The sequence below is a fragment of the Eleutherodactylus coqui genome, chromosome 5 (genome assembly GCF_035609145.1).
Source record: "Eleutherodactylus coqui strain aEleCoq1 chromosome 5, aEleCoq1.hap1, whole genome shotgun sequence".
NCBI lineage: Eukaryota > Metazoa > Chordata > Amphibia > Anura > Eleutherodactylidae > Eleutherodactylus > Eleutherodactylus coqui.
This window is the reverse complement of record NC_089841.1, coordinates 126,367,715-126,381,160: the sequence shown is the minus strand read 5'-3', so window position 1 is coordinate 126,381,160 and position 13,446 is coordinate 126,367,715. Positions and strand designations below refer to the sequence as shown.

General features: G+C 43.6%; 1 protein-coding gene across 2 annotated transcripts in view; it reads right to left on the bottom strand.

Annotated features, from left to right (window-relative positions):
• Positions 1-13,446, bottom strand: part of SNCAIP (synuclein alpha interacting protein) — a 209,436-nt gene that overhangs the window by 13,864 nt on the left and 182,126 nt on the right. For both annotated transcript variants that reach the window (XM_066603114.1, XM_066603115.1), the window contains exons 8-10: positions 12,095-12,220; positions 9,220-9,389; positions 4,973-5,053 (exon numbers count right to left, since the gene is read on the bottom strand). In XM_066603114.1, the coding sequence (XP_066459211.1) occupies positions 4,973-5,053; positions 9,220-9,389; positions 12,095-12,220 (377 nt within the window). The remainder of the gene's footprint in view (positions 1-4,972; positions 5,054-9,219; positions 9,390-12,094; positions 12,221-13,446) is intronic.

Genomic DNA, 13,446 nt, shown 5'->3' with positions numbered 1-13,446 from the left:
ATAAAATATGTCCTGTACACCTCGATTCAAGAGTTCAAAGAAATTGAAATTAGGTACAAAATAATTAAATATAATACAAGTATTTACATAAATTTACTAGGTTCTGTCTATACTAGCATCATGCGGATAATAGACAAGACCGCTGTGATGGGTTCATTTTTTTATCTATTTTTTTATCTATCCAGACAGACACTGATGACTGATGACACAATCTGTCAAAGTTCTGGCATTTTTTATGTAAAGAATAGCGGAAAGCTTGACAGAAATCACAAAGGACCCCCAAATAGTAGTGTGGACAGAGCCTAATGGTCCTTTTACGTGGGTCAGCTTCTCTACTTGATATGAGTGTCAATTGGCATGCATGTTGATCGGCGCTTCCTTAATTTTCTTTTACACGGGCCGAGAATCAGTTTATGGGGACAGATAATGGCTACTATGATTGTTCGTTCCTGTTTGTTGGCTGATCATTGGCCTCTTTACACAGCCCCATTGTTGACGAATGAGCACTTGGAGATTATTTGTGTTGGATAATCGACCCATGTGTAAAAGGACCTTCAGTGAGTATGTCAGCTGGAATCTCATAACTGACATACGTTCTGTGGTGTTCACAATGGTATTACTGTAAGTGTACGTCCTGGCTGCCGGGTACTTAACGTAACAGGACGTACACTTACGCCCTTTGGATAGCGTGAGATCAAAAGAGATTCCGCACCATCCGGCAGCAGGAGCCGGCTTTTGCTGACAGTGACCCCTGCTGTTAACCTCTTATATGCCACGATCTATGTAGATTGCGGCATGTAAAGGGTTCACAGAGGGAGAACGCTCTCTCTGTGACGACCCCCGCGATGTAATCACGGAGGGCCGATTGGTTGCCGTGGCAACAGGACACCAGATACAGGCGTCCTGCTTTGCCATTGCCTATGATCACTATTACAAGCAATAAGGCATTGCAGGACAGAAGTCCTGCAATGCTTTATCATAGTTATCATAGCTTCTATGGTACAAGTCCCCTACAGGGATGTAAACAGTGTAAAAAAAAAAATAAAAATAGTGCTTTTTCCCCTATAAGAGCTCAGTCACACAAGCAATTTTTTTCACACATGTATAGGTGCGATTAGAAAAAAATTGCAGATCGCATGTAGACAAATCACGTGACTCGGTCCATTGACACTCATATGTTCTATCTTTTGCAGGTGCGAATTTTAGCCGCATGTAAATATCGCACGTAGCTGCTTCTATTGGAAAGCATTGGTTCTATGTAGATGCAATTTAAAATTGCGCCTATACATACACTTAAAAATCACTCGTGTGACCGAGCCCATAGTATGAAATTTTTTTTTTTTCATTTAAAATCCCACACATTTGGTATCATCATATCTGTAATGACTCATACAATAAAATGAACACACTTTTTATCCTATTTGGCAAAAAGGGTTAAAAAAAATCCTAAAAAACTGAGCCAAAATGCTTATTTTTTTCATTTTGCCTGCCAAAAAATACAATAAAAATGATCAAAAAAGCTGTATGTACCCCAAAATAGTACCTATAAAGACTACAGCTTGGCACACAAAAAAAAGCCCTTTCAGAGCTCCTTCCATGGAAAAATAAAAAGTTATAGGACTAAGAACTTTGGCATCATTGTAATCGTACTGACCCGCGGAAAAAATGTATTGTGTCATTCATGCTGCATGACTAACACTGTAAATAAGGAAAAACACAAAACAATGGCAGAATTGATGGGTTTTCTTTCCCTGCTATCATAAAAAGATTAATAAAAGTTTTACAATATAGTCTATGTACCCAAAAATGGCACCAGTAAAAACTACAGTTTGCCACACAAAAAAACAAGCCCTTACACCACATGTGTCAAACACAAGGCCCGCGGGCCGAATCCGGCCCGCTGCCTCGTTTCATGTGGCCCGCGGCGTGCCGACGCTGCTCACCACTAAGCTATTACCAGCTGGAGTGCTGCAGCTCCCCGCTGGCATATTAACATTTTTCACAACACTTCTGCCCTATTCAGCAATTCCAGCAACCTGATTGGTTGCTTGGTGAATCAGCCAACCCAAACAACCAATCAGGCTGCTGGAACTGCTGAATAAGCAGAAGTGATGTGGAAAATGTTAATATGTGAGCGGAGGGGAAGCAGCGCAGACAGCAAGGAGGAGGTAAGTATGTGGTTTAGGGGGGCTAATGGTGGCTGCTGGGGGGGGATTTAGTGGTTGCTGCCGAGGGGGGTGTTAATGGTATTAATGGTGGCTGCTGAGAGGGGGGGTTAATGGTGACTGCTGAGAGGGGGGGGGTTAATGGTGGCTGCTGAGAGGGGGGGGTTAATGGTGGCTGCTGAGAGGGGGGGTTAATGGTGGCTGCTGAGAGGGGGGGGGTTAATGGTGGCTGCTGAGAGGGGGGGTTAATGGTGGCTGCTGAGAGGGGGGGTTAATGGTGGCTGCTGAGAGGGGGGGTTAATGGTGGCTGCTGAGAGGGGGAGTTAATGGTGGCTGCTGAGAGGGGGAGTTAATGGTGGCTGCTGAGAGAGGGAGTTAATGGTGGCTGCTGAGAGGGGGAGTTAATGGTGGCTGCTGAGAGGGGGAGTTAATGGTGGCTGCTGAGAGGGGGAGTTAATGGTGGCTGCTGAGAGGGGGAGTTAATGGTGGCTGCTGAGAGGGGGGGTTAATGGTGGCTGCTGAGAGGGGGGGTTAATGGTGGCTGCTGAGAGGGGGGGTTAATGGTGGCTGCTGAGAGGGGGGGTTAATGGTGGCTGCTGAGAGGGGGGGTTAATGGTGGCTGCTGAGAGGGGGGGTTAATGGTGGCTGCTGAGAGGGGGGGTTAATGGTGGCTGCTGAGAGGGGGGGGTTAATGGTGGCTGCTGAGAGGGGGGTTTAATGGTGGCTGCTGAGAGGGGGGGTTAATGGTGGCTGCTGAGAGGGGGGGTTAATGGTGGCTGCTGAGAGGGGGGGTTAATGGTGGCTGCTGAGAGGGGGGGTTAATGGTGGCTGCTGAGAGGGGGGGTTAATGGTGGCTGCTGAGAGGGGGGGTTAATGGTGGCTGCTGAGAGGGGGAGTTAATGGTGGCTGCTGAGAGGGGGAGTTAATGGTGGCTGCTGAGAGGGGGAGTTAATGGTGGCTGCTGAGAGGGGGAGTTAATGGTGGCTGCTGAGAGGGGGGGTTAATGGTGGCTGCTGAGAGGGGGGGTTAATGGTGGCTGCTGAGAGGGGGGGGGGTTAATGGTGGCTGCTGAGAGGGGGGGGGGTTAATGGTGGCTGCTGAGAGGGGGGGGGGTTAATGGTGGCTGCTGAGAGGGGGGGGGGGTTAATGGTGGCTGCTGAGAGGGGGGGGGGTTAATGGTGGCTGCTGAGAGGGGGGGGGGTTAATGGTGGCTGCTGAGAGGGGGGGGTTAATGGTGGCTGCTGAGAGGGGGGGGGGTTAATGGTGGCTGCTGAGAGGGGGGGTTAATGGTGGCTGCTGAGAGGGGGGGGGGTTAATGGTGGCTGCTGAGAGGGGGGGGGGTTAATGGTGGCTGCTGAGAGGGGGGGGGGTTAATGGTGGCTGCTGAGAGGGGGGGGGTTAATGGTGGCTGCTGAGAGGGGGGGGGTTAATGGTGGCTGCTGAGAGGGGGGGGGTTAATGGTGGCTGCTGAGAGGGGGGGGGGTTAATGGTGGCTGCTGAGAGGGGGGGGGGTTAATGGTGGCTGCTGAGAGGGGGGGTTAATGGTGGCTGCTGAGAGGGGGGGTTAATGGTAGCTACGGGGGGGGGGGGGGTTAATGGTGGCTGCTGGAGGAGGGGGGTTAATGGTGGCTGCTGGAGGAGGGGGGTAAATGGTGGCTGAGGGGGGGGGGTTAATGGTGGCTGAGGGGGGGTTAATGGTGGCTGCTGAGAGGGGGGGGGTTAATGGTGGCTGCTGAGAGGGGGGGGTTAATGGTGGCTTCTGAGGGGGGGGGGGATAATGGTGGCTGCTGGGGGGGTCACTATTAGGGCTTGTTCACATGGGTATTTCGGTAGCACAAATACGCTGTGTATTTGCGCAATCAAAAATTGCTAATGCCTGCATATTTAGGCACGGAAAAAAGAACGCAGATGGGCCCACTGAGATGGTGCCCAAATATGCATTGAATACAGAGGTTTCCTGCGCATTCACCACATATTTGCACGGCCCATTCACTTCAATGGCCTATCGGGGTGCGTAGTACGCAACAAAATAGGTCATGCTGTGTGAAAATGTACATCATGTGACTGAACTCACTGAAATCAATGGCTTCTATTCACTGCATATTATGTACGCAAATACGCTTGTGTGAACAAGCCCTTACTATACTGTCTTACAATCGGCCCTTTGAAGGTCACCATAAGCCTGATGTGGCCCTCAGTGAAAATGAGTTTGACACCCCTGCCTTACACGGCCATGTCAACAGAAATATAAAAAAGTTATGACTTTTGAAAAGTGGAGATGAAAAGCCCCCAAAAATCGGTGCATCCTGAACGCCAAAATAGTCCATGTCCTTGAGGGGTTAAGTAAGGTGTGAAAAAAGTATTTATCTACTTCAAACTATTAGGGTACAATCACATAAGACAGAATTACTGTGGATTTGCGCAATAAAATCTGCAGTGGAATACAGTAGCGGGCATGTGGATGAGATATTTCCTCCATAAACTACAAGCGTTTTCTTCTATGGAAATTGACCTGCGGTGTGGACTTTAAAATCAGCATATTGTTGCCTATCTTCACCACAGATTTCACCCCTTACAATGTATAGAGATGAAATCTGCAATGAATCTGCAGCATAATCCACATGTTACACATGAATATTCGGCTGTGGATTTGCTGCAGATTTTCGGTGGAGAACCCCTCTGTGTGCGGACATTTCCTAATAATGCCATAAGCAAGCTATGGAAAATAATTTTTTCCTCAACTTCAAAAATTAAGTCATTGTTTTCTTATTCCCAATCTCTATGGGGAACAGGTGGCATTCAAGTACCTGGGGGATGTTGGCAGGGATCTCTGGGCTTCCAATAGCTGTTGAAGATGTGTCTGCAAAGTGATCCGCTCTGCCGTCTGCCTGTAAAGAAAACACAGTATTGACTTTACTCTGCTGTCACATTATCTCTGCAGACTTTTGCACGCTACTTATTTCTGTGGACTCCGCACAGAAATGTTGAGGATTGAATGACAACAGGGCTAATCCTTGTGTGGATCTGCAAAAGTTCAAACCACACATCTATAGCAGAAATGGTGGGAGGGGGGAGAGAGGGCAGAATTGATTTCTCGCTATGGAAATACACGTCAGATTCTAGTCAGACAGGGGAACAAAGAACAACTCAAATTTTAAAAAAATCAGTTATTGCTTTTGCACTTAAAAATCCTTGTATTTGCAGGATACAGTATTATACAGAGTCGAGTCACATTATTATGACCACCAGCTAATATCCAGAGTAACCACGGTGTGCCACACAGACAGCAACTAGACGGGCTGGGAGTGACTCAATAAGGTGCTGGCAGGTTGTCTCAGGTAGCTGGAGCCATGCTGACTGCAGTGCATCCCATAGTTGCTGGAAGGTGCACGGAAGAGGATCCATAGAGCCAACACGATGATCAAGGTGGTCCCACAGATGCTCAATTGAGTTGAAGTCTAGGGAAATAGGGGGTCAGGGACATATTTGGAAGCCTTGGTCATGTCCTTCCAACCACTGTCAGACATTTTTAGCCTTGTGACATCTCGCATTGTCTTGCTGGAGGATCCTAAATGCCCCAGGCAAGACAAACAGCATGTATGGGTGATCTGCAAAGATGGATTCATTACTAAATTGATTCAGTGTGCTTTCCATATGGATGAGTGAGCCCAGAGAATGCCACAAAAAAATTCTCAAGACCATAATGCTGCCACCATCAGCTTGTGCTCTTCCAGCAATGGTTGCAGAGCATTTGTTCTCGGATGTTTCTTTCCTGACACACCAACAATCATCTTTTTGAAGATGAAGCAGAAAACTTATCGAAGAAGGCAACCCTTTGCCAATCAATAGTGGTCCTATTCTGATACTGAAGCCTTTTCCTCCTATGCACCTTTGTTAACATAGGTGCAGTGACCATCTGTCTGCTTTGGAGCCCCATATACAGTGGAATTCACTGATCTGTTGTTTTAGACCCACATCTCTTAGCCTCCTAAGTTAATTTTCATGGTAAGCTGCTCTACTGTACCATATCAGCCCTTGTGCACCTTCATAGCCAACATTCACCTCAGACATCAATGGCGCGTGGTGCTCCGAAAATCCACATTGGTTATTCCTAATGGTGCCCTTTGTCCACTCAAGGTACATTTCCACCACAGCTGCATGTGAGCAGGTCACATACTGCGCTGTTTAAGAGATACTGCCACTAATAATCATCTCTTTTTGCAACTTTGATAAATCACTGCCTTGACCAATGACAACAATGAGTTATATTTGAGCAGAAAGCCTATCGCACACCTTATGTACCCACCAAGCCAGGCCATGACATGACACTTTCTCCATGAGCTATGTGCTGTCAACGGCAAAATAATGTGACTCGACCGTGTATAAAGGCTATGGCAGACCAGATATTTAAACAAACTGATGATATGTTGCAGCTCTCCAGATTTACAGCCCTATTCCCAATCTGTGCATTGTTAGTCAAGTAATTACACCTACCCAGACCTTGCATCTTCAGTGTGTCCGTGTGAACTATATTTTACATTTGTTCTATGGAAAGCTCCCTGGCTTCTAAAGAAACCCATTAACTTCAAGCTGTTTTATGTATACCAGATTACCGCTGGCTGTAAATTACTGCAACGCCACCCAGCTCTGCTTTTCATTTTCTGTATAGCTAGAGAATGCAGGCACTTGTTATGAAGAATGCACAATTACCTGACACTACAGGGCAAGTCTTAATCATTGCTTGACATAGCAATCTACATTTCAAGTGTCCTCTGAAAGATAAAGGAGGACGGCATCACTTTTAAGTTTCGGAAAATCTGACTATTGCCTAACAGTTATCAGATAAAGATTATTAGAGCCTTGATCAAACCAATTCAGCTTCCTGAGGTGCTTAATTATGTCTCAATCATTGATTTTGGATTAGGGCAGTGGCCTACTGTGAAATAAAATGCAGTTACTGGGATAAAAGTTGTACGTAGTTTGCTGCATTGGGAATAAAGCTGAATGTGATTAATTGTGTGTCTAGTTCAGCCCTGCTCGAACACATTTAATACCTTAATTTATGTTCTGTAGGCCCAGGATATTGTGCAGTACTTTAAACCTAATGATTTGGTCATGGCTTTATGTCTTTAGTGCCCAGTAAAAATCATTCTGGGGGCCAATGTACAGCTAGCAGATAGGTGAGGATTCCAAAGATAACATTCATGGCATATCTTGCACGATGTGAGATCACACATAGCAGCCACAGCCTAGCTGAAAAATGCACAGAATTGCAGTTTTATCAAAAATAGCAATTTTCAAACAGACTTTTAGTCTCTATTAGAGATGAGCGAGCATATCCGGTAAGGCAAACTACTCGAGCGAGTAGTGCCTTATTCGAGTACCTGCCCGCTCGTCTCTAAAGATTCGGCTGCCGGTGGGGGGGAGGGACTGGCAGGGGAGAGCAGGGAGGAACGGAGGGGAGATCTCTCTCTCTCTCTCCCCCGCTCACCGCCGCAACTCACCGCTCTCCCCCGCCGGCACCTGAATCTTTAGAGACGAGCGGGCAGGTACTCGCATAAGGCACAACTCGCTCGAGTAGTTTGCCTTAGCGAGTATGCCTGCTCATCTATAGCCTGTATGCAATTTTGCAGGTGAAGAGCAGTTTTACTTATAAAATTGTGTGACAATTAACAATCAATTTGAAAACCATGTCAATCGGCAGTAAAACCAAATGTCTATGTGGTTTGCAATCCCTTTAATACCGACTAGAGATCACATTACAGACTAAACGCACCTTGGGAGCTAGAAACGAAAAATATTCTTGTTGTGGTTCTCATTCATGTAAATTACACTTTAGCTAGAGGCCCTAGTACAGTGATGGGCAACCTTTTGAGCTTGGTGTGTCAGCTCCCTGCTCCGCCGGCCGGAAGTAAGGTCAGCGGCCTAACTGGAAGTCCCAGAACTAGACGCTCTGTGCCGGAGTTCTGTTGTTTTGGCCTACAGACCTCCAGCAAAGAAGGTCTACAGCAATGCTTTATCTTCAGCTACTGTATCTGGCTGTACAGGAGCCAAGGATGAAACATCTCTGTATGCGGCTGCATGCGGCCACGTGTCAGTGAAAATGGCTATGCATGTCAGTGCTGACACGCGTGTCATAGATTCACCATCACAGCCCTAGTACATATGACATAGCAAATATTGTATCTAGCAACGGCTGCAAACTGAACTTAAAGGGATTCTGTCATCTGGTTCATGCTGCTGGAACCTTGGGCAACATAAACCTAGAAGCCTATTGTCCCCTTTGATGTATAATTCTGAAACGCTGCAGCATTTCAGAAAAAATCTACTTTGAAGTCTTACTTCTATTGTGGGTAAAATGTTAGAAGGGTTTCTAAGAGATGCCATCCTGGAGGACCTCAAGGAAAATAGCTGTATAACTCCGTATCAGCATGGGTTTATGAGAGATCGCTCCTGTCAAACCAACCTGATGAGCTTCTACGAGGAGGTAAGTTCTAGACTGGAACGGGGAGTCATTGAATCTTGTGTATCTGGCCTTTTCCAAACTCTCTACCTGAGGACAAGGTGATGATGAATTCAATAAAAGAGTTTAAGAGGGCTCTGGGCACCTTTCTTAAGCATTACATGGTAGAGTCAATGATTATTTCAGATGGGTCGGTGATCCAGGGATTATTCTGATCACCAGACTTGGAGTCGGGAAGGAATTTTTTTCTCTTAAATGAGGAGAATTGGTTTCTGCCTCATTGTTTTTTTGCCTTCCTCTAGATCAGCATTAGGGATAATAGGCTGAACTGCATGGACCTATGTCTTTTTTCAGCCAAACATACTATGTTACGATGAGATAGAAAAACTGTGTACTGTATATATTAGTTGTACTACTGCAAAGAAATCTAAGCATTAATAGACAACAATTGAAATCAATGGGTGCCCATTAAATCTATTGCTCTCATCTGGGGTCCTCCACAGCCAAGAGTTCTCTAGTGGATGTTCCTTTTCTATAAGGCAATATTAAAAATACAGAATAGATGCATCTTATATCTGTAACCTTTCTTACTCTTTAAGTTGCTTGGTGAGCTTGACAACTTGTGATGCCAGTGACATGCAAGTCTCTACTACAACCAAGTATCGGGCACACATGCTATGGCCTTGATGCTCAGCACTTTGAGATGGTTTCTCTCCAGCATGATTCTGAATGGTAACATTTGCTCCATATTCAACTAAAGTCTGAAAAATAACATTACGAACATGTTAGGATTGCCTTTTAATACATATATGATTTTAATGTAAATTTATTTATTGTCACTAGAGATGAGTGAGCGTACTCGCTAAGACAACTACTCGAGTGACTAGTGACTTATGCGAGTATCTGCCTGCTTGTCTCTAAAAATTCGAGTGCCGGCGGGGGAGAGCGGTGGGTACGGGAGTGAGCTGGGAGGAGCAGGGGGGAGAGAGTGAGAGAGAGATCTCCCCCCTGTTCCTCCCCACTCTCCCCCGCCCCCCACCAGCACCCAAATCTTTAGAGACGAGCGGGCAGGTACTCGCATAAGTCACTACTCGTTCGAGTAGTTTGCCTTAGCGAGTACGCTCGCTCATCTCTAATTGTCACTAAAACATCTCAATATAATAATTAAGAAACAACTCTTTTACCACTATCCCCTTCAGGATCCCAACATTGGATGCTCCAATTTTACCAAAAAACCTTCTATTTTGACCACATGGATAGACTAAGAGTGGAGAGACATTCACACCTCATCAGAGATCTGATTTCAAACATACTGCGAATCATGGCACAAAAGCAATATGTTAGCTCATAAAAAAATTAATAAAAAACCCCAAACGAACAATTATGCTGTCAAAAGAGAGTATTTGCTAACTAAGCCATTTTGCATGAAAAACATCAATTTATGATATCTGGCACCAGACATAAAGCATCTGAAACGTTGGCTCTTCAATTTTCTATTAATGTATATTTTAGAGGACAACTAATATTTTAGACATTGCCAAAACTTGACTCATTAAATTCAGACAATGTTTTGGCATTGGCTCTGGTGCATACTTAAAGAGTACAGCTTTTGATATGTTTTCAATTACAGAACAGGGAAAATAAGAAATATTGTAGGTGCTGTTCTTAGCCAGCCTGAGACAAAGTAGATACTACCCATAAAGTGCTTCTTTTTGTGGGCTCAAGCTCCTTTGTCTCTGGGGAACTGACGTTATAAAGAACATTAAGAGAAAATTCAATTCAGTTTTGATAGTAGAATGTTAAATGTGCTTTAATGTGTTGAGTATTTCTCCTTTCATGTCAGGGTGATATTTATTAGTGACAAAGAGAGACATAGCAAGGATAATTTCTTTCATGGCTCAAGTTGGTGTAATGACGTTCTTGGCAACACTGCTGGAACACGGTGATGTAAACGTGCCTTTATATGAAAAGTTTGGCCATACAGCCTGTCAATGTAATAGGTTACTGATGTCTCAAGCAAATGTGAAAGCAGATAGATGAATTAATATTCAAATTTACCATATGCGTCAAGTCTTATATTACTGGTTTGGCTAAACTTAATTAAGGTTTTAGAGGAAAATTGTATGTAATCGGAATTCGGCTTCTTTTTTTAACTGAAAATTGTACACATGACTATTTCTTATTTTTATATACAGATGTAGCAATTGAACATGACTGGTGCATCATCATAACTTCATTTACAACACTGTAACACATTGTAGCCGAGATATCTTAATGTGTTAAGGGTCAAGTTAACATTTGCTACATCTGTAAATAAAATGCCAGCAGTGCATGGGTAAATATACCGGTTATATACAACAGCATTCCCTGGACTAGAATTCATTTTTGGTGTGTAGCTGACTAAACCCGATTTGCTTAATGCATAAAGCCGTTTTAAAAACAGTATCACTAACTTTTTTTTGTTCTTTAAGGAGAATTTGCTACTTAAGATCTCCAAAAAACAATTACGAATTATTTTCATAAGCTATGCACAACATAAGAGGCAACTGACCTAGGAAAGATGTCCTAATCGGTGACCTAGTATGAATGTTCTACATCTTTGGCCTAGTAAATATGTTCTTGAACATTGACTTAGTAAAGAGGGCCTAGAACACTAACCTAATAAAGATATTTTAGTATAATGTAAAGATTTAGTAAAGATGTTCTAATGTTGATATAATAAAGATGTTCTACAGCACTGACTCAGCAAAAGTGTTGTAGTGCACTAACCTAATAAATATTTGCCGCTACATTACATTAGAGATGTTCTAGAATATTGAGTTAACCCTTTCCAATCCAATTTGTATCCTGGTTTTTCTAGGGGGCTTACTCTTTTTCTGCCATTATACAACGGCCCTATATGCTGGCTAAAGCCAGTACTGCATGAGGTGACACGTTAGATAGGCTCAGACAGCAGAGAGGCTGGCAATATACAGTAAGAGAACCCCAACGGATGTCTTCCAACATCGAAGCTGTACAGCCTTAAATCATAATGTCTTTAGACATCAGACAGTGGATTGGAAAGGGTTAATAAGGACATTGATGAAAAAGGACCTACTAAAACTGTTCAAGTAGACTGATCTATTCAACATGTAGTACATTAGTGTAGTAAAGATATTCTAGTAATCTTGAAAAGATGTGCCATATGAAACCGTGTCCTGTTAAGGCCACATTAAAATGTTTTGCCAATTATTAAGTTTTTTTTTTTACAAGGAAAAATTAGTTTTGAGTCATCAAATTTAATACCACGTATGACTGAACAACACGAAAAAAATCTTAAAAAAAAAAAAAAAAAGGAATCGCATGCTTTGCAATGTCTCATTAGTAAACATTTCATGATTTACAAACAGATCAAAGTCCCAAAACAAAGCTCCACGCAGAAAGAAGTTTTACCCATTAGTAAGAGCTATACTGTGAGACGTCTTACCTGCACACAGCCCAGATATCCATTCTGAGATGCTATATTAACTGCACTGTTCCCACATTTGTCAGTTTCATCCAAAGAAATCCCCTGTTCTTGCATAAATTGAAGAAGCCACAGAAGTATTTTTTCCTAGGTAGGGATTTAGGAAAGACAATTCTCAGTTAACAGAACTCATTTCAAGAGCAATGCTATGAAACAGAGGTTACTGAAAAGGAGGTATATTGGCAGAGGGAATTAAGCAATGTTTTATGAAGCCACTTAACAACTGTTATCCATTAAATATTCTGCACTTCATATTCCCTCTGGTAGATGCATCATGCTGCAGTAAACTTGGAATGGCTTCTGCAGACAATCTCATACACTACTGAGGACTCGGAAAAGAAAGACACTTTTGTCAAGTTAGAATGATAGCCTTACTCTTGAGTTGTAAGCTGCAAAGTCAGGTATACTGCAAAAACCACAAGGCCCATTGCTGACTATACACTTTGTTTTTTACACAGACTATAGGCCGGATTCACACCCACAGTTTAGGGGGAAGTTTTTTAAAGTACACAGGAGTGGAAACGAAAGAAAGAATATGTATAAGTGCTTCCTTCATACATTTCCTTTTTTTCGGACCTACTCCTGCAAATGTGAATACAGCCTTAGGATTTATTCACACGTTGCATTCACATTGCAGTTTTTGGAGCAATTGTTTATACAAAATTACAACATAACAATAGCATTTTGTGAAAATAATGGTAAAAATATGATATAACAATGCAAAATGTGAACATACCCTTACTGTTCTACAGGACCACTAAAACTAGCGTCAGGGTTATCAGCAATGCTGGATGCTCCATGCTATTTTGTCATGGTGCTGCTGATGTCGACGAAGTTTGGTTACATTGATAGGTCCGGTGTGATGTCATGGCATGCGATGTGCTCATCAGAGCATGTGCAGAGACATCTGGCGCTGGAGGGCGAGGGAGAAACATCTCCTTTCTATTTTATTGCGAGTAGGCTGGCGGAACTGTCTAGTGTCTCAGCCACTCTATCAGTGGCCTGTTTTGGATTATTATTCCAACTTCTCTTTGCAGAAGATGCCAGAAATACATCTGTATGCATATCTTAGTCAGTGGTTTCTTTTGTGTCTTCCTTTTTTGGACTTTGGACTTTGAACTGTAACTGTTCAGACTATTGTTGCTCCTATACTCTGACCTTGTCTTGTTTATTTGTCTTGTCTGTCTACCCTTAGTCCTCATATATTCCCTTTCCTACCTTTTACACCTAGGCACATACATGGATTCTAGGGAGGTTCCAAACGTGGGGTTGCCCTTTTCGGGATGGGTCCTCTCCTTTATTGCCAGATCTAG